This window comes from Danio rerio, chromosome 19 (assembly GCF_049306965.1).
Source record: "Danio rerio strain Tuebingen ecotype United States chromosome 19, GRCz12tu, whole genome shotgun sequence".
Classification (NCBI taxonomy): Eukaryota; Metazoa; Chordata; class Actinopteri; order Cypriniformes; family Danionidae; genus Danio; species Danio rerio.
In genome coordinates this window covers 7,054,706-7,076,966 of record NC_133194.1, presented here as the reverse complement: position 1 = coordinate 7,076,966, position 22,261 = coordinate 7,054,706, and the positions used below count along the sequence as shown (strand labels likewise).

General features: G+C 38.3%; 1 protein-coding gene across 2 annotated transcripts in view; it reads left to right on the top strand.

Moving 5' to 3' along the window:
* Positions 1-434: 434 nt before the first annotated feature.
* cica (capicua transcriptional repressor a) overlaps positions 435-22,261 on the top strand; it is a 48,969-nt gene continuing 27,142 nt past the window's right edge. For both annotated transcript variants that reach the window (XM_009294004.4, XM_003200533.6), the window contains exons 1-9: positions 435-583; positions 6,449-10,127; positions 11,091-11,222; positions 11,347-11,500; positions 12,153-12,252; positions 12,518-12,700; positions 18,288-18,420; positions 18,539-18,826; positions 20,743-20,840. In XM_009294004.4, the coding sequence (XP_009292279.1) occupies positions 6,620-10,127; positions 11,091-11,222; positions 11,347-11,500; positions 12,153-12,252; positions 12,518-12,700; positions 18,288-18,420; positions 18,539-18,826; positions 20,743-20,840 (4,596 nt within the window). In that variant the 5' untranslated portion in view covers positions 435-583; positions 6,449-6,619. The remainder of the gene's footprint in view (positions 584-6,448; positions 10,128-11,090; positions 11,223-11,346; positions 11,501-12,152; positions 12,253-12,517; positions 12,701-18,287; positions 18,421-18,538; positions 18,827-20,742; positions 20,841-22,261) is intronic.

Below are 22,261 nucleotides of genomic sequence, written 5' to 3'. Positions count from 1 at the left end.
TTATATTTAAAATCTATATAAATTAACTTATACACACACACACACACACACACACACGCACACACACACACACACATATATATATATATATATACTTGTATACTTTTTAAATGGGATTTTCTTATGTATACTGGTTTGTGCAGTGATGCATTAAATGCTAATTTTAAATTTTGATAATTTTCTCTGTATCGCCCACCTACTCCCTTCGGCTGCCCCTCCCTTTAACTCCCATTTGCTGCTGCCGTTTCAGGATCAACCAGCTGTTTCTTGTTTTCCCATAACGCGATTGGCCCGAACGACCTGTCAATCAAGCGGACTTTGACAGATGGCTCCGCCCTCGTCGCCGCTACAGGCTACTGTACAGTTTTGTGGACGCTGATTGGCTCTCGGCGCTGGTTGTCAAGGCTTAGTGCTTCATTCACCATTTTGCGACTGTAGAGTACCCTGGAACCTCAACGGCTGGACTTTTTCTCGTTTGCGGAAGAAAAACACTCTTTGCAAAACCTTTCTCGGGGATTCCGCGGTTTTATAGGCTCTGTTTGTGCATCGACACCATTTCGACGGCAATGTAAATATCCACGGGGTGAGTTGAAACCTTTCATCTGCAGCACTGCAGTGATCTGCCTATATGTTTAATGCTGTGTTTTGCCTTTACGTCGCGGATCCATACACAGTGCTTCGCTGTCACTTGTTTATTTTTTCTTTAGTGGATTGTATAAAATGGCGGAGTAAGCATTTTAACATACACACACACACACACACATTGAAAGGGAGGGGTGGAGGTGCACAGTCAGCCTAAAAACTTTTTTTTTCCTGAAAATGTTTGTGTGACACAACAGCTACAGCTTCAACAAACTGCTTTTGTCTATTCTTTTAGCATCCAGTGACTGTCATTGCTTAAATCCGCTGTTTTTATGTAAAGACAAGGCGATTGTTTTGTTATTTAAACTTGACTGTTTCGTCTAAATATATTTTAGTTGCATTCAGTAAGTGTAAATCGGATGCTTTAATCCTCCAGCCTTTCTCTATATGTTTGAGAAAGATAGTTTTTGTATTTTCTCCCATATTTAATAATATGGGCACGGTCGCCCTCGATTCAGAAGCCTGAGGGAGACGGGAAACTGCTCTGCGGCCTTGTGTTATGGAGGAGGCCTACGCCACTCCACTGTGTCGTAGGTGGTTGTAAGCGTAGAGTAGGGCACTACAACCAATAAAAGCGCTTGACACAGATACGGCGCTGTACTACTCAGCAAAACTTTCGCAAGTCGATGACAGCGGTGGCATTGTTGATGAGAAACAGGGCTTTTACTTTGTTTCAGGGCATTTGTGTTCATTTGGAGTCCTGTTGCATAGGAACATTTATTACTGTGCAGTTAGCAAGTCATTATAAGATTGAGTTGGTATTTTGGTGGGTCATTTGGTGCATTGCAAATGAACGTATTGCTGTTCTGCAATTTTTACATTTTACTTGAAAATATTTACTTTTCATTGATTTATGTATTCATGTGCATTGAGTTTAAATGTGACAGCAATCAAGTATTCATCTCCAACCTTGCTATTGGTAGCACCATGCATTTTAAAATCATTAAAGTTGCATTATGGGTGTCACCATGTTGACATCATATGGCTACTGTTGATGGTTACTACTGCTAATGATACCACAAAACAAAATTTAAATGTCTGTTTTATAAACATTTAAAATATAAATGTGTATAAATGAGTACACTCTCAGATTTCTCAGAAAAAAACCCATATAACCTTTGTATAAGGGGTCTTATAGATCAGAGATGCCCAAAGTAGGGCCTGCAGGCCAAAGCTGGCCCACTGTCACCTTTGATTTGGCCCACCATCCCTTCTGAGAGAAGAGTGAGAATGAGTGGGTCAAATGACTTTAAAAGAAGTCATCATTTCTAATTTGATGTAACATTTTTTGTTAGTACAAGGCCCTTTCATCGCTGCTTGCAGCTTTATTTTGTTTGTTTTATTGCTGAGCTGCAAAAAAGCAAACTAAAATTAAATGTTTTAATTAAATGTTGCAAATGAATCTGATTTTTAAAAGTGTAAATACTGTCACTCGACAGATAGAGGACTATGCGGAAGACATTGGTGATTAAATCGAGGCAAAAACTAGTGTATTTCTGTTATAAATGAGATCGTTTTGTTTTTATTAGTTATTATGAAGCAATGTTTTCTAGTCATTTTTAAATAATATTAAATAAATTGGGAAATGACCCATGGCAACTATATGTACCTTCAGCCCACTAGCCTCAAGCAAGTTTGAATTTTGGCCCTTCACAAGAAAAATTTAGGCACCCCTGCTATAGATCTGTGTTGTTCTTGTTTTTTTTTTTCACGTTATATTGGAATCATCAGAATTATTTTAAATGATTACTCTTTAGTGAAGAAACAAATGTAAAACATTAAGAAAGAAAATTGGCAGTTCATTCCACTGTAGAAGGTGAATGAGGAGTCAAGGAGGCCATACAAAACATTAGATTTAGTTGTAGGCGGTAATTATTTTTGCAACACCTCATTTGATTGTAAATGTTAAATTCTGCGTGACTTGAAAGTCGTAGGTATGTTGTTTTGCATTTCTGAGAAAAACTTTATACTAAATGAGAAAAATAGAGGGTGTGGTTTGCTTTTTTACTGTGACCTGATTGGATGTAGTAAAGTAGACACTTTGTTTATTTTAAAGCTAACAGTCGGAGGGACGTGATTGCTCAAGCCCACTCTGAGGTGTCAATCTGATGACATCAGTCTGTCATTTCAGGGCGGTGGTGCATTTCTATTTTTCAGATTGACTTTCACATATGAATCGTTCACCACAAACTAGCAATGTGCACTAACAAACTTAAATGTATTATATGTCATAATGTAAAGATGTTAGTAGTACTGCTGCACAATATATGGAACTCAGCGGATACAATGCTGCTCAGCAAATATGAGTACACCCCCCCAAAATCTCTTCTTTAAATTAATATTTTTGGTAGGATGCTTTACGTTATTATATTTGTGCATATACATTAGTTTAGTCAGTGCTGGAGCCAAATCTGGAGCTAAGCCAACAAAATAACTTACAATAATGGTTAAATAATTAGTAGCACAAATTAATAAGTTAGGGAGAAATATTAAATAAAAATTTCAAAAATAACAAAAATCAAGAAAAACAAAAATATATTTAAAATTTAGTTTAAAAGCTGTAGTTTTTTGCAATATTTTCGATGAATTTAAATGTATTATCTTTCCATTTCTAAAGATGTTCTGTGATTAAAATATGATTTAATAAATATATCTGTTTAATGAATCTGATTTGTTCAAATGCACCATAATATATTACCCATATTCGCTGAGAACTGAATAAGAATATTAATTTTGTACTATATTTTCCCGTTTCCTGATACATATTAATTGTAATCTAAAGATGTTTGTGTAGAGCTGCTAGTAGTTGTTTGTAGTATAGTTCGATATATTGTGCAGCTCTACTACTAACATCTTTAGATTGCAACAAATATGTATTAGGCAATGATTTGCATAAAATTAATTACATTTAATAATTAAATAAAAATATATCAATTATTATATAATACAAAAGTACATTTTTGTGCCTGCCATTAGGACGTCCTCTGAAAGACTCTTCAGCACATCTCTGAAACTAAGCACAGTGGACATGCTGGTTTTCTTATTTAAAAATCTGCGTTGATTTTAGTATCGATGTTGAAATACTATGATGACCAAGCAAGCTATACTAAAAAGCAATAAGGCCGCAATGTAACTCCACTTTGTTTCAAGTGTTTTGCTTCTTTGATTGAATTTGATGCTTTTAGATAAAACTACATCAGTAGTGCAAAGTCTTGGTGATATGTATTTAATTACATTTTTGTTTGTTTCCACTGTTAAAATGTCTGAATTGTTTTACGCAGCATGGCTGTTCACTTACAGAAGTTGTAGTGATGCTTTTTTCCCCATGAACTAATATGAAACATACGTTGGTTATATACATATTTTTAAACGTATCACATCCCATACCATATAGTCGCCTCACAGCAAGGAGATCACTGGTTCGCCACTTGTATATCGTCCAAGCTTATAACAGGGTTCGAAATGAACCTTTTTGCTTGGTAGCACCGGTGCTCCTAATTTAAAAAAATTAGGCGCATCGGCCAAAATTTAGTCACACACACCAATTATAAGCACCGTTACTACAAGTTTTATGTAAACAGATTTATTGCATTTGAAATCAACACTAGTCAAACTAACAAGCAAAAAAATATGCGTGCGTGAGGAAAATATGTCTCAACGAAATCCCATTATCACAAGAAAATACATTTTCATATCATAACCGAGTGACCAAATGATACACGGATAGCTCACCGGCCCTGCACGCACTGCTTGACATGGATGAATCTGTTAACGATATAACTGTGCTGTTCTCACTGGTGCTGTCTGATATTGCACTGATGCTTTTGACATATACTGTACCTTATTTTATGCATACGTCATGTTAATAGCAATACTGGCCTTTTCATGGGTAGCGATATTAGTTTACTTAGTGCAAGCCAGTTTGCGATGGTGTATGTGGTGTTAAATTTTACATATAGCTGCCACTTGCACGGCGGACAGCATCTGGCGTTATATGAAGGATTAAACAGAACCTCTCATGCTAGATGTGGCAAACAGTTAAAATTGCTTAAAGTTCCATCCCACAGAATTTTTTTTGCTAACTTGAAGTCTTTTATCCATTCTTCGAAAAGTGTAGATGGTGGATTAACTTTCACCTCATGATCAATACTAAAATGTGTCATTGTTTGTAACTTTAGATGGTTTCTAAAACGAAATCTGTCAGTGTTATTTTCATTCTCATCTTCAGCGATTTGCATTTTTGCAGTTGAGCTCTTCCTCATCCCAAGCCAGAAAGCATTGACTGAGTGATTGACAGCTGATATTAACCTATCCATTCAAGTTCAGTTCTAGAGCAGTGGGCCAAAAATAAGAGCGCAAAGTTGGGGCAAGCATTACAGGCTTTGTTTACTGCAGCAAGTTGACATCTGTTTTAAACCATTCCTGAGCACTGCGTTTCAAGTGCAAAGATGCATTCTGCATAAATGTCTCCTAAATCTGCGCATGTGGTGAACATTTTGTAGTAAAAACTGGTCGCACAAAACAATTTTATGCACTCGCACAAATGCTCCCAAATATATTTTGAGGTCACATAGATAACATTTCAGGCGCATATGCAGCCAAAATGGTCGAATTTTAAACCCTGATATAAACATAATAGTAGCAATGATATGGACAAACATGCTATTCAACAATCCAAACAAAATGAGGGCAAAAAATAAAAAGAGATATTGAGTGAAGTCAGTGTAATACTCTAACCGGTGTATAATTTGGCCAAAAACCGAGCTCACCTTTTAGTATAACCTATTTTTTTACGTTATGTGTTATCTTATATGGATTAAAAGGGTTAAATTTTTCAAACCTATACTCATCAACATGACCAGGCTATAAATTTCATAACAGGTCTTAGTAAAGTGTTTTATGATGTAATTTTCTTGCTGAAGGTAATATACTTCATATCATACATTTGCTTATTGCCTGCAAACTTGTCTTACAGTGCAAATGGCAGTGCGGTTACTGTGGTTTCTGCTCACAAGAATGGGACAGTTTTGCACCGCGGACCTATCTTCTTTAATTCAAGCGTGCATCAAAAGAGGTCATTCATGTCCTGACCTTCAACCATAATATACACCTCCGTAATAAAATGAAAACCAGTCAGTCATATTTACCGGTCATAAACTCTGAATGCAGTTTTTGAGATATTCAAAGCTTTAATTAACATTTGACTACACTGGATTATTTGTAATATGTCACATGCCTACATATAAGTAAGTATCTAAATATGCTTATGCAAAGAGTGATGTTGATAACATATCTTGATTGTGTTTAAAACACTAATAACATTGTAAGGTGAAGGGTCTGGCAGGAGGAAAGACTGTGTATAGTAGTAATGTGTAAAGATTGTAGTGTACATTGAATGTTGTAGTGCTTTGACAGGAAGTGAGGACTGTAGGGGTGGATTGCCTCTGAAATGAATGCAAAAAGGTCATTTGAAAGAGCGAGTGAGAGAGAGCCTTAGAGTCACAGAAATACCACTGAACAAGGAATTCCCCCGCCTCTTCCAATCCAGCCAAAAAACCAATGTGTGTGAGACTTGTCTGGGCAAGCATTTTTCTTTGTGTTCTGTCTTAGTCAAAGTGCTTAGTATTTAGTTTGGGTTAATATCTACTTTGTAATGCTATGGTATATCACACTTATGAAGGTCTTTTGATGAGGTTAAGTACTACAAATGTAAACAACTACAACTACAAATGCGTTGTATTCTCTATAAAGGGATTCAGTGATGTGTAAGTGACTGATCCATCTCATGTTCTGTGTTTCGTTGCAGGGTCTAATTTAAGAAGGAAAGGACAGCACAAACAGGAAGAGGCTTGAGCAAGAACAGAAGAAAACGACAGAGAAGGGGCGGGATGCAAGAGAGAAACAGAGTGGAAGATATTGATAGGCTTGGACTCACAGGAAATCAGGAGGATTAGAGATTCTCTTAGAGTAAGAAAAGATGAAGCCCATTAAAAAGCAAGAAAGGCGGTCTCCTCCCTCTACTCGTGCCAAGGGAGTGAAGAAGAGGATAGTGGATAGTAGTCCACAGGAAGAGAAAAGAGAAACAGAGGAAAAAACCCAGATTTCACCTACCTCTCCTAAGAGACATATCTCCTCAAATTCTGACTCGTCACAGGAAGGGCCACTGAGAAGCAGCAATTCTCCGGAAAAGGAAGGGATACACAGTGATGGGGTCCTCAGTATAGCGGTGGATTTGGGGAAGACGGAGGAACACCCTGGGAGCTTTAAGTCTGGCGGAACACAAAGTGACAGCAACAGTAGCACGACCAGTGCCAGCAATAGCCCTAACCCTTCGTCTAGTCGTAAGACGGCCACTTTTAAGGCCCGTGTGCCCAAGAAGAAGTACACCTTCGAGCACTGTGCCGGAAACCATGGCAACGCTAGCACTCCCAGCACACCCCCACAGAGCAGCAGCAGCTCTCACAATGGTACTGGTACTAGCCAGGTCCCAGCTGCCTCTGCTGCACATACAGACCCAGACGGTCAAAGCCAGCAAGCTGAAGGCAACATTGCAATGTATGCACACAATAACATAACAGGGCCCACGGGAAGAACTGCTAGTGATTGTGGTGAAAGGGACAGGACAAGTGTATCCAGCCCACAGCGTTGCTCCTCCACAGATACGGCCAGCGAACACTCGGCTGACATAGAAGTGACAACTTCTGGACATGATTCTAGCGCTAACTCCCAAAAGCCACAAGCACATAGCACTTCAATACCCACACAGGAGAGCCTGTCATCTGGGTTAGCTGGAGTCCTGGCCAAAGGTCTTAAGAATCAGAGAGTTTTGGCCCGACAGGGTCCTAGATTAGGAGAAGGCTGGCCTCATGATCGTGGCCGGGATGTATCAGGAGTGTTTCGCACTGGTGTCGTACGGAGAGTTAGCGAGGAGCATGGGAGTTTGGAGGTGCAGCTGAACGGAGAAAAGACCATTTGCAAGTACCCTTTTCGAGTGGCTTCTGATTCTGTTGATCTTATTCTAGATGCGTCACCTCCTGGTGTGGCCCCAGTGGCAATAGGCACCCGTGTTTGCATCCCCTTTAAAGGGGACGATGAGGGGAGTGAGGGAACACGTCAGTGGTACAGAGAAGGTGTAGTTACTCAAGTAGACCAACATCCAGCTGTGTCTTGTCAATATCGCGTCCAGCTACGGGAGGATGTATCTGATGAGAGAAAGGAAATTAGAAGTGAAGAGGACGATGGAAGGGCCATAAGTGCTCAAGCCATTTGGGTCTCACGACAAAACCTTCGCCTCCTAGTTCCTCCTTGGGACCTAGAACCACCCCAGGCAGCAGAGCCAGAGGGTGATGGTAGGAGGGTTAGAGAACGAGAGTGGGAGGAAAGAGATGACATGGAAGTTGAGCAGGAAGTTGTTCGGCTGACCAGGCCAGGGTATAAAGTGCCGAGTTTGTTACATCCTGTGATAGTTCCTTACACCTCACCACATACTTCGTCTTCTGCCATTAACACTGCCATCACGTCTGTACTCAGTGTAGTCCCAAACAGAGACTGGGAACATCACAGAGAGAAGAATCAGGAAAGAGATTTGCATAGGCACTTAGAGAGAGAAAGGGAACGAGACCGAGATGACATTGAGGTCAGTCGTCTCAGTCAGCTAAGGGATGGCAGCATCACTGCAGCCATGGATGGCAAAGCTCAAGGGGTTCCTTCTCAGAATCGACCCATTCTTTCTAAACCAAACTACCTCAGCCATCCCCTGCTGAGAGGGCCCCCAATTGCACCCCACCTACCCCTTGCTCCTCATCCAAATCATCCCCATATGCTTCTGGGCCTGGATTCAGCCACAGGTGCTGCAGTCATCTCCACACCCCAGCTTCCTCCTTTGCCCCCAAGCTCATCTCGAAGCTCCCTTGACAAAACCCCCAGCTCCAGCTCACATGGAGTGTCAGGGGGTGGATCTGGATCCTCATCCTCTTCGTCACGTTCTCGCACACCCCTCACAGCTGCTCAACAGAAGTACAAGAAGGGCGATGTGGTGTGCACCCCTACAGGTATCCGCAAGAAGTTCAATGGCAAACAGTGGCGCAGATTGTGCTCACGTGAAGGCTGTTCAAAGGAGTCACAGAGGCGTGGATACTGTTCACGGCATCTTTCCATGCGTACCAAGGAGATGGAAGCTGGAGGCGGGGTGGGCCGAGACAGGAGTGGGGCCAGTAGTACAGGCACTCTCACACCTGACCTCCGTTTAGGTGGACGCACCAGCAGCGAGTACGACTGGGATGACAACTCCCGAGACAGCAGTGAAGCAAGCAGTCGTGGTGGGGACTCTCGACCACGTTTGGTGATGACCTCTCTTATGCCGCAAGAACTGCCACGTGATCTATCTCGCTTTGACTTTGATGAGTGTGAGGCTGCAAATATGCTGGTCTCACTTGGCAGCTCACGCTCATGCACACCCTCTTTCTCACCTGTATCCAATCAGTCACCATTCTCCCCTGCACCTTCCCCCTCACCCACGCTATTTGGCTTCCGCCCAGCTAATTTTAGCCCCATCACAGCACCTTCGCCTCTGACACCCCGCCGCCCTCGCCACCTCAGTGGCACAAAGATCCCAGGGACCCCCACCACAGACCGTGAACGTCACCTCTCCGGCATTGTGCCCACTTTTTCGACCAACCTTACCTTTACTGTACCCATGAGCCCCAGTAAACGCAAGTTGGATGCCCCACCACCATCAATGCCCAGTGCATCAGACTATGTGAAATCTGATCCCCAACTCAATGACCCTAGCCTCAGCATTAATGCTGCAGCATTCAGGGTTCTGTCCCCACAAAGCCAGCCTACTACCCCCTCTTCTCTTTCATTCCCTAGACAGAGGAGTGTCACAAGTCGCCCCTCGTCCTCTGCTGCCTCTACTCCACCACCTATGCTGGTTTCTCCCACACCACCCTCACCTCTGCCACAGGATCCCAGCTCGCGTCGTATTGTTCCCCTACGAGATTCGCCTGTCATTGTTCGTAACCCAGATGTGCCATTGGCAAAATTCAGCGATAGTCCCCTGAGTCGTCGAGCAAGTTCCTGCTCTAGGGAGCACAGCCAGACCCCTCACCATGCTGTGGGACTTCAGGCCCCTGTCCCCATTAATGGTGCTACCACCAACGGAGCTGTTCTTCTCCGAAATCCAGCTCCAACCTTAGTTCTGGTGACCTCCTCTCAGTCCTTGGCACCTGTGGCTCCTGGATATCCCACCCATTCAAATTCTACCGCTTTGAATGTGTCCACTTCTAATGCAACCACTGGACCCGCACTCGCAATATCTGGCTCAGGAGGTAAAGATCAAGAGAGGAAGTCGGATGCAGGCAGCGCTCTCCCTCAGCCTGTGGCTTGCCATCCTTCACCCACAGCCCTGTTACCCCTCATCCTTCCAGCTGAGTCCCCTCACCCTGCTCCTCGCAAAGACATCATCATGGGAAGGCCTGGCACTGGTAAGATCCCTAAAAGATAAATACAAAAAAAAGAGATGTTAATGTTTGTAAATTACTTATTGCCAGAGTTCTAGAGTGGAAATATATTTAAATTTACAAATGCTTAGTTTTTATTAATTATACACTGTATTGTTTTGCGTAAAATAGAAAGAAGAATGACCAAAAAAAGTCCTTTTCTAGCAAGTATGCGTAAAACTGATTAATTGCTTTTATAATTCAAATGATTTTTTCTTTTTTTAAACACTTGATTTAATCAGAGAACCAGATTTAATCAGAGAATCTATCTTTTTTTCTAATGAAAATGATTCCCATGTGTGATTCTCACAGGAGGTTATCACACTTTGCTCAGATTTCCTGAAGTCTGTGTGCTTTTTTTAGTAACTAAAATCTAAAAGTCAAATTCTTCCAGTGCCAAAGATACATTTATTTGATGTATTTCTTTATATAGGCAATTTCTATATATTAAGAAGGATTCAAAAACTGCTAGATTAGTTTGTGCTGGCAGGAATATGCTGCTCTGCATGTTGAAGTACACCAACAATCACTTTCTATTCCTTTCAGTCTGGCAAAGTGTCAAAATAAGGGGGGCTCAGTGTGACTTTGGTATGCTGGTCAGCAGCAGGTGTGTTTGGGTGTGTGTAGTGAAGAATGCACTGTGCTTTCGGGTCAGTGCCTCTTTAGACAGTTGCAGCATGTCTGAAATGATACACAGGAACTTGCCCAGACATGCACAGCTAGAGAGTGATTAGGCCGCCCTGATTCTCATGAGTATTTAATCTGAGATGCACAGTTCACTGACATGTTACGCTAGTCACTGATACACAGACATATGAATGGGTTCATTCAGCTTTAGTCTAACATTTTAGACTAACACTTTAGTCTAAATTTTTTTTTAAAGCACTGCAAGTTTTCTTAAATCCGTCATGCGTAAATGTGAAAGTTTTTGTCTGTTTCTGCATTTAGTTTGGACCAATGTGGAGCCCCGCTCTGTGCCAGTGTTTGCATGGCATTCATTGGTTCCTTTTCTGGAAACCAGCCAAACTAAAATGTCCACGCAGCCTGCAGATGGCCAAACACTTGTAAATCAGAGCAAAGGTAACAATCAATGAAAAAAAAAAAAAAATGAAATTAGCATTTTAAACTGCAACATATTCTTTAATGACACAAAATGGCATTTAGAATACTTGAGCTGATGTTTTGGAACCGAATGAACTTGCAGAGCCTCGTTGTGGAGTAGCCCTTGTGTCTGAGGGGCTGACTGACCATCCAACACCAGAGAGAGGCTCCCCGTCTTGCCCCCCTCCTTCAGCTGAAGACCCACCCGTGGAGAGAGAAGGAGGCGACAGCGAGACTGAGAGTGACGCTGACGACCTGTAAATATCTGCTTGCATCTCACTTATTGAGCAGGGGGTCATGGAGGGATGGGTGAGGAAGGCATGAAAAAAACAAAACATTTAGATGACAATATCTTAATCTTTTTTGCTCACAAACAGAACTGATCACAATAGTAGTATATGTAATATACAGTTGAAGTCAGAATTATTAGCCCCCTGATTATTCTTTTCCTTAATTCCTGTTTAATGAAGAGAAGTTTTTTTTTTCAACAGATTTCTAAACATAATAGTTTTAATAACTCATTTCTAATAACTGATTTATTTGATCTTTGCTATTATGGCAGTACGTACAATTTTACTAGATATTTTTAAGACACTAGAATTCAGCTTAAAGTGACATTTAAAGGCTTAACTAGGTTAACTAGGGTCAAGTTATTTTATAATGATGGTTTGTTCTGTAGACTATAGAAAAATATATAACTGACGTGGTTCAAATGATGGATCTGCGACAAAGCAGCTACGGTTTTGGGAAACACTTATCACTGTATCGTTCTTTTCCTTAACGATGCATCATACTATGATAGTTCAGCTGCGAGTTATGTTGTTGTTTAAGAAACGCCTCACTGTTTGGTTACTGTTTTTTGATGGAATTCTACTTTTTTATTAATAAATGTTTTTAATTGCTTTTCAGTTTTTTACCAGGTGTAGTTCCAGACTCTTCTCCATCCCTCAACCCAGTGAAAAGGCGCACGCAATCTCTCAGTGCGCTCCCAAAAGATGGTGACAAGAAGGTAACTGTGAGTTTTATGTTAGCATTTCCATCCTGTGGTTTTATTCTAAATGTCTACAGTAGTGACATACTATAAAACAGGACGTTGGTTTTCTATTGAGTAGTAACGCAAAGTTCCCCCAACCTCTTTTTAGTTGACTGAAAAAATACCCTGGAAACTTGTCAATGTGTTCAAGCTACAAACATTTCCCTTATTACCATCTATATAAAGTTCTACACAACTGTATAATTTCTTCTTTCTCTGTTTCTCTCTAACGTGCACAAAGAGGGAAAAGGACCACATCAGGCGTCCAATGAACGCATTCATGATCTTCAGTAAGCGGCATCGTGCATTGGTTCACCAACGACACCCCAACCAGGACAACCGCACTGTCAGTAAAATACTGGGCGAGTGGTGGTACGCACTGGGACCCAAAGAAAAGCAGAAGTATCACGACCTTGCCTTCCAGGTCAGACAATCCTAATATTGCATGAGACCATCACATTCATTCATTCATTCATTCATTCATTCATTCATTCATTCATTCATTCATTCATTCATTCATTCATTCATTTATGCATGCATGCTTGCATGCATGAATGTATGCATGCATGAATGTATGCATGCATGTATGTATGTATGTATGTATGTATGTATGTATGTATGTATGTATGTATGTATGTATGTATGTATGTATGTTTGTATGTATGTATGTATTTGTTTATTTATTTATTTATTTATTTATTTATTTTATTCATTTATTCATTCATTTATTTAAAGGTGAAATTAAATAAATCTATTAGCTAATGTGCTCCAAAACAGTGATATCATTCGTGTTTATAAGATATAAAACTGATATAAACATACAAAGCTTGCTCATACTTTAGTTTCCCATCAAAAATATTGTCCAATCAAATGCTCTCTAGTATCTGACATGGCTCGTCTTCTTCAAGACGCTTCTCATTTGCCTTTCATTTGATGCGCTTGAGCAAGACCACTCTTACTGGCAGAGCTGTGATAAAAACGAAAGGCTATTGGCTGTTTTTTGAAGGGGGAGGAGCTATTTTGTGTTCCACCCTCTCTTTATTTTTTTCTGTTAAGATTACATCAAACATAGAATAAAAAAAAATTAGAGCACAGTAATTAAAGGCACAGTATGTCATTTTCACCACTAGAGGGTGCATATTCATGACAAACAAAAGTGTATTTTGATGATGCTGTGACTGAGTGTGGAATCGTGGGAGTTGTAGTCTTCATTAGAGAGATGAGTGCAATTTTATTACCCTACAGTCCACCAGTTCAGGTTTTTCCTCTGTTTTTTTTATGCTAAACACATTTGAATGTTCTGTTATATTGCTCTGTACAGTCTAAGAAGCCCATTTATGTTCTATCAACTGAATCAGCTGCAGATTGTTCACGAGTGTTGCTGTTATATATTGGTAATAATTGTAATATTTTATAATATTGGGATATTCAAGATTTGTAAAGTCATACAGCTCTTAATAACTTGAAACAGTAACTACTTGTCTCTCCTCCATCTTTAAAAGTCTCCATAGTTGTCTTTACAATACAGCCACTGCTGTCACATCAACGGAAAACCCGCCTCTGCTTTCATTTGATCGGAGAATTACTGACATAGCGCGTTTTTTCTGATCAGAGTTGTCTTTTTTTGTACTGCAAGCGCACAACGACAATAACGCAAGGTGCAGCAGGTGGTTAAAACGCAAGGTGTGCAGGGTTTATAAGCAGCGCACAAAATGCTCGCGGCTGTTAGTTAATGATTCAAAAGATGCGCAGCTTTCAGCGCAAAAGAAAATGTTCGGTGTAAACGGACGCTAATGAAACAAAAAGAAGATTAAATCCTCTTTGGTGTTTCCCTCAAGCAGAAATGGAGGATGTCAGTCCACACTTTAGCTTTTTAAAGAAATTGCATATTTTTCTGGAATTTGAGCATTCTTCAAAACATTTAGGATAATGGATAAGTCAGCACTTTAAAAACGAAATCTTACAGATGTCCCTTTCATATACAATGTGGAAGTGAAACATGGTTTTGCATTTGAATTAGTGGTAGACCCATATCAGTTTTACTGTGGTTAATGTACAGTGTGTTCTGTAGATGCAAATTTCTGGAAAGCAGGATGATCGATAGTTTCTAAGAAAGCAGGATGGTGGATAGCTTGATGCAAATATTCACTTGCATTTTCTGCAGGCTTTTGCTTATCATGGCTTTGTTTTTTTTATCAAAAATACAGTAAATAAAATAGTAGCATCTTATTTGCCTTCTATTTTAATATTTTATAAATTGTTAAATTCTACTCCAATCCTAAGTGTCACATGATGCTCAACAAATTAACCAAAAATAAATAAAAGCGTGTATCAGTCTAGTTGCTAGTGTAAGTCTTGAATATTTTCAGGGAAACAGTGGTAGATTATTCAAAGATGCTTTGATTAAAAAAAAAAATATATATATATATGTTTATTGAAGTATAAATCATCAATACTTTTACTCACTGCCACTTCTTTACTTATATATTTGGCATATATCATTGTATAATAAAATAATTTAACATTTAATATGAACACAATATATCAAACAAATTTCAAATATTTCCCAGATGATGTTTAAAAGAGCAAGGATTTTTTTCATGGTGTTTTCATGGTGTTATAATATTTTTTTCTTCTGGAGAAAGTCTTATTTGTTCTATTTTGGCTACAATACAAACAGTTTTTATAAAAAAAAAATTAAAAAAAAACATTTTAAGGCCAATATTATTAGCCCCCTTAGGCAATATATATTTTTTCAGTCGTCTACAGAACAAACCATCATTATACAATGACTTGCCTAATAAACCTTGTAAAGCCTTTAAATGGCATTTTATGTTGAATACCAGTATTGTAAAAAAATATATAGTAAAAATGTATATACTGTCATCATGGTAAAAATAATAATTATTAATTTAATGCACATATTGTGAATAAAAGTATTAATTGCATCCTTTAAAAGAATCTTCATAAACATATGAATGATAGAATATACAATTGAAATCAGAATTATTAGCCCCCCTTTGATTTTTTTTTTTCTTTTTTAAATATTTCTCAAATGATGTTTAACAAATCAAGGAAATTTTCACAGTATGTCGGATAATATTTTTTCTTCTGGAGAAAGTCTAATTTGTTTAATTTCAGCTAGAATAAAAGCAGTTTTTAATTGTTTAAAAAAATTTAAGGGCAAAATTATTAGCCCCTTTAAGCTAAATATAATTTTTGATATTCTACAGAACAAACCATCGTTATACAATAACTTGCCTAATTACCCTAACCTGCCTAGTTACCCTAATTAACCTAGTTAAGCCTTTAAATATCACTTTAAGCTGTATAACAGTGTTCTAAAAAATATCTAGTCAAATATTATTAACTATCATCATGGCAAAAATAAAATAAATCAGTTATTAGAGATGAGTTATTAAAACTATCATGATTAAAAATGTGTTGAAAAATCTTTTCTCCGTTAAAAAGAAATAGGGAAAAAAGTAAACTGGGGCTAATAATTCAGGAGGGGAGTTAATAATTCTGACTTCAACTGTATGTAGTACATTTATGATGAATTATTTATAATTTAATAATTATATTTACTGATGATAAAGTGAACATTTTGAATTTATATTAAATAAAGAACATTGCTTAAAACATAATTTTTAACCAAACCACACTACATTACCTGCAACTATAGACCTTTTTCTTCATTGCTGCATGGAGGGTGCATTAGTTACCAGCGCCTTTCAGTAGGGTGCTTATGACCATTGAGAACTGTCATCGACCAGAGCAGCGTTTCTCAACTGGGTGTCAATACTGTTTTCAGTGGCTTATGGAGTGTTTTTGTGATGCAAAACTTTAATTTAGAAAGAAAGACTTGTGTTAAAGCCGTTAAACTTCTGTCAGATGCGGTTTAAGTGTGAGAGAAAAACGTTTTCCTTATTTAGTGTCTGCCATCAGATCAGATGCTGAAGTATAGCGTCAGTGTTCCCAACCTGTCAGCTGTTATACTGCGCTCAGCGGCTCTTCAATACACACACACACGCACACACATAAAACATTGCTGCATTAGAAAGAACAAACCATATTACAGGCATGAAACTAGCAAGTATGTAAGCTGTGCAATTTCCAAATAATTACCAATTACTATTCTGGTTGATTTGCATGTTGATACTAATCGGAAGCCGTTTTGTTTAATTTAGTTAGTTTGTATTGTGTGGTATTTACCAGGGTATGTGTTTTTCTGTCTTTTCAAAATGCCACTTCATTTTCACGTTGTGACACTTATTCAACTAATGTGTTAGTGGGACAGTACAGTAGGCTACGCGTGTGTGTCAGACATTTTGGTGGAGTACATTTGTTTGGGTTGGTTATATATTTGAAAGAAAGAGAAACTGTTGACTTTAGCGATGACGAGGCTTTATTTAAATGGCACAAGATGCCATCTGACGGTGAGGGTAAATGACTTGCTGTGATTGTTTTTCTTCTTTTTTATTTTTTTTATTGTAGTTTCCAAATTAACATACAGATAGGGTTTTCCACAGTGTATTCACAAAACGATCGGATTCCCAAAATTGTAGAAATAAATGAAATGATATAATACAAAAAAATTCCATTAATAAAAATGGAAGTTACATTAATGAAATAAGGACATTATGAGAAATAAGGAAAACAATACACTTATAATTGTTTTGTATATCATCAAAAATAAACAGATAAAATTAATTTGTTGCCTTTCAGTTACAACTCTCAATTGTGTACTTTTTGTCATATTGTGGCACCCAGTCACCCCTTTTTCTTTTTGTCTTTTTTATTAATTAATTAATTAATTAATTTATTTATTTATTTATTTATTTTTTTTATTACCTAAACTATGTACATATGGAACTATGAGGATAGTACGTTTAGGATCTTAAATATACTATATTTAAAATAGCTAGTGTTCTTCTTTCTGTTATGTTTTTCTCATTACTAGAAATAATACATAAAATAAACAAAATAAAATTCACATCTTTCTAACTATACATTCATTCTATAATAAATCTGGTCTTGAAAAAAAAAAACTGAAAAAAAAAAAAAAAACTGAACTACACTGTTCCAGTTACTATGACCATTTATGTGAAGCTGCTTTGACACAATCTACATTGTAAAAGCGCTATACAAATAAAGCTGAATTTAATTTAATTAAATCTTAATGGCAAGATATGATCTACCTATTTTCTCCATGTCTCATTAAACTCCTCCGTCTGTAGACGACGGTTCATTGTTAGCCTCTCTATCTTATAGATTTCATAAATTATGTCAAACCAGTCACTAATTTGAGGTATTTCAAGCTGTAACCATTTTTTTGGTAATAGCTTTTTTACAGGCTATCAGCAAAATTTTCAGCAGTTTTTTTGTCAGATTTTTCTTCTAACATAGGATTTTTAAGGCCTAAGTATAAAGTTGAGAAAAAAAAATCGATGGGGATATGGAATATATTTTCTAAACATTTATGAATTTCTTGCCAAAATGCCTGAATTTTTAAACATTTCCAGAAAATATGTGAATAATTAGCTTCATTTGAGCCAGATAATCTCATGCAGACTACCTTTTTGTTTAAGTATCTCTTTTGCTTAGGGGTGACGAAAATACGAATGATGTTTTTCCAACCAAATTCCTTCCAGACCGAGGAGGATGTTGATTTCCACTGTGTTTTAAAAATTATTTTCCATTCTTCCTCAGTAATTTCAAGTATTGCACTCTTACTGTGATTGTTTTTCATTGACTAGATCGCATTTTTAAATGATCAGTCCAGTAGGTGGCGCTGATTAACATCGGTATAAGTTTAAAGACATAAAAAGTAAACTATTCTTAAAACTATCATTTCAAAGCTGTCTGAATGTGACTGTTTACATGCATCAGCTGCTGACCTGATGTTCGAAGCATCCTGTTTGCACATACAGGCAAAGCATAATGGGTGATTTGTGTATGTTTTCATCGCATAACTCTATCATTAACCATTAAATTTCACACTCTTGTAGGTGAAGGAGGCTCATTTCCGGGCTCACCCTGATTGGAAATGGTGTAACAAGGACCGAAGGAAGTCCCTGTCTGAGGGCCGGGGAACTCCAGGGGCCAAAGATGCTCGCGAGCGCAGCGTGTCTGAAAGCACAGGTCCGTGTGGGTGTTTGTTTACATGAGTGGGTGTTTGTTGGTCTTGTGAAACTATGAGTGTATATAGTAGTGTGAAATGTAACTGATGGCGAATTATTAACTTTCTCTGTTTCCCCAGAGCCCCATTCAACGTCTCAGGGTGCAGAACACAAAGGGGCAGGGCCCAGCTGGACTTCACCTCCATCTGACTGTCACGGACGATCACCAGCAGGACAGCTTCAGCGGCCTCGTGCTTTTTCCCAGAGCGCCGTGCACACTTTGGAGAGGAGGGAGAAGGAGAGAGAGCTGGACAGTGGGAGTTTGTTTCAGGCCCGTCCTCTTACTCGCCCGCGCCGCCCCAGTGAGGATGTGACCAGTGATGAAGAGCACATGGTGATCTGTGAGGAGGGGGATGATGATGTCATAGGTAAGTTATGTGCATTTGTTATATACTTTTATGATACAATACATATTTAATACAATTGATAAAATGTAGTGTAAATGTACTGTAAATGAATGAGATGAAAGCTATATTTCCTCAGTGTATGTTTATATATATAAAGAGCATCCGGAAAGTATTCATAACACATCACTTTTTCCACATTTTTTATGTTACAGCCTTATTCCAAAATGGATTAAATTAATTTATTTCCCCAAAATTCTACACACAATACCCCATAATGACAATGTGAGAAAAGAGTTTTTGAAATGGCTGCAAGTTTATTAAAAAATAGAAAAGCTGAAAAATCACATGTACGTCAGTATTCACAGCCTTTGCCGTGAAGCTCTAAATTGAGCTCAGGTACATTCTGTTTCCACTGATCATTCTAGAGATGTTTCAGCGGCCTAATTGGAGTTCACCTGTGGTAAATTCAGTTGATTGGACATTATTTGAAAAGGCATACACCTGTCTATATAAGATCCCAGGGTTGACAGTGCATGACAAAGCACAAACCAAGCATGAAGACAAAGGAATTGTCTGTAGACCTCTGAGACAGGATTGTCTCGAGGCACAAGACTAGGGAAGGTTACAGAAAAATTTCTGCTGCTCTGAAAGTTCCAATGAGCACAGTGGCCTCCATCATCCATGAGTGGAAGATGTTTGGAACCACCAGGACTCTTCCTAGAGCTGGCTTTCCATCTAAGCTGAGTGGGAAAGAAGGGCTTTAGTCAGGGAGGTGATCAATAACCTGATGGTCACTCTGAGCTCCAGCGTTCTTCTATGGAGAGAGAAGAACCTTACAGGAGGACAACCATCTGTGCAGCAATCCACCAATCAGGCTGTATGGTAGAGTGACCAGACTGAAGCCACTCCCCGCCTGGAATTTGCCAAAAGGCATCTGAAGGACTCTCAGACCATAGGAAACTAAATTCTCTGGTCTGATGAGACTAAAATTTAACTCTTTGGAGTGAATGCCAGACGTTACGATTGGAGAAAACCAGGCACCACTCATCACCAGGCTAATACCATCCCTACAGTGACGCATCATGCTGTGGGGATGTTTTTCAGCAGCAGGAACTGGAAGACTAGTCAGGATAGAGGGAAAGATGAATGCAGCAATGTACAGAGACATCCTGAATGAAAACCTGCTTCAGAGTGCTCTTGACCTCAGACTGAGGCGACGGTTCATCTTCCAGCAGGACAATGAGCCAAAGCACACTGCCAAAATATCAATGGAGTGACTTCACAACAACTCGGTGAATGTCCTTGAGTGGCCAAACCAGAGCCCAGACCTAAATCCTATTGAACATCTCTGTTGAGATCTGAAAATGGCTGTACACCGTCACTTCCCATCCAACATGATAGAGCTTGAAGGTACTGCAAAGAGGAATGGGCAAAAATTCCAGGTGTGCCAAGCTTGTGGCATCATATTCGAAAAGGCTTGAGGCTGTAATTGCTGCCATAGATATTGAACAAAGGCTGTGAATACTGATGTACATGTGATTTTTCAGGTTTTTTATTTTGAATAAATTTGCAACAATGTAAAGAACTCTTGTTTCCACATTGTCATTATGGGGTATTGTGTGAATTTTTTATCGTGTGAAAACCTGATCTGCAGATAATGCTGTTGCATGTAGAACGTAGCCACCATCAGAAAACGATTATCTTACAGGCATTTTGTTTTGATGTTACAAGCATTTTGCGTGACTGTTCTCATAGTTTCGTTATTAGTCAGTCCTCGAGTCTGTGTCTCCCACGAGCTCTGTGCTCTCTCTGATGCACCACCATCCATTAACTCGTTTTGGAAAGGCAAACTCTCCTCATTGCTCAGCTTTTTCAGTCCCATGAGTGTGAGAAACGCAAGCCCAAGTCTCACAGCTTAACGTGTGATTCCTCCGCAGAAGACTCATTTGCAGAGGGCTCCATTGACCTGAAGTGTAAGGAGAGAGTGACAGACAGCGATGATGAAAACGAGCACGCAGATGAGGCTGACAGCAAGGTAACACCTAACGCATCACATGGGTAGTTGACTTCACATGACAAGTAGTGTTTCCCACAGTTCAACTAAACCGATTGGAAAGACTTCTTGTTAAATTGCTATTTGTGCAGTTACAGTTAATAAGCATTTTGCACTCCACAGATTGCTTATTATGGTAAAAGTGATTAACAAGAGTGGAAAACATTCATTTGTTAGCTATTATTTTAAATGAGCTGTTCATTGTGAGGTATTTTTAGTCCTCTTGAATTATTAGCCCCAGAATTTTTTAACACATTTCTAAACATAAGAGTTTTAATAACTATATTTGACAAGATATTTTTCAAGATACTAATATTCAGCTTAAAGTGACATTTAAAGGCTTAGCTAGGTTAATTAGGCAAGTCATTGTATAAAAATGATTTATTCTGTAGACAATTGAAGAAAAATATTGCTTAAAGGGCCTAATAATATTGACATTAAAATGGTTTTAAATATTTAAAACCTGCTTTTATTCTAGCTGAAAAAAAACAAATAAGACTTTGTCCAGAAGGAAAAAATATTATAGGAAATACTGGGAAAAATACCTTGCTCTGTTAAACATCATTTGAGAAATTCAACTGTATAAGTTATATATGTGATGTTTAAAAAATGTCAGTATTTTTTTGTGATGTATTGAGTAAAGTTAATGTTTGTCTTTCGCTGGTGAAAGGAACATCGATCCCTTGTTGAGATATGCTTTCAATTAGATAAGCCTCATTACCATAGCAACAGAAATAATATTTGCTCTCATTTAATTATTTATGAAACCAGATCATTTCAGTGTCTGTGTATTTGTTTTAGATAGTACCTACTATATCTTCAGGTTTTACTCCCGATATATTAGCTTTTTTGTCTTTCTGTTTTGTTTTCATGTATATGTGTATATATATACACACACACACACACACACACACACACACACACACACACAGCCTCCCTGTTTATTTTTCCCCCCAATTTCTGTTAAACGGAGAGCAGATTTTTTCAACACATTACTAAAAATAATAGTTTTAATAACTCATTTCTAATAACTAATTTATTTTATCTTTGTCATGATGACAGTAAATAATATTTTACTAGATATTTTTCAAGACACTTCTATACAGCTTAAAGTGACATTTAAAGGCTTAACTAGGTTAATTAGGTTAACTAGGCAGGTTAGGGTAATTAGGCAAGTTATTGTATAACGATGGTTTGTTCTGTAGACTATCGAAAAAAAAAAATATGTAGCTTAAAGGGGCAAATAATTTTGACCTTAAAGTGGTATTTAAAAAAGTTATAAACTTCTTTTATTCTTGTCGAAGTAAAACAAATAAGACTTTCTCCAGAAGAAAAAAATATTATCAGACATACTGTGAACATTTCCTTGCTCTGTTAAACATAATTTGAGAAATATTTAATAT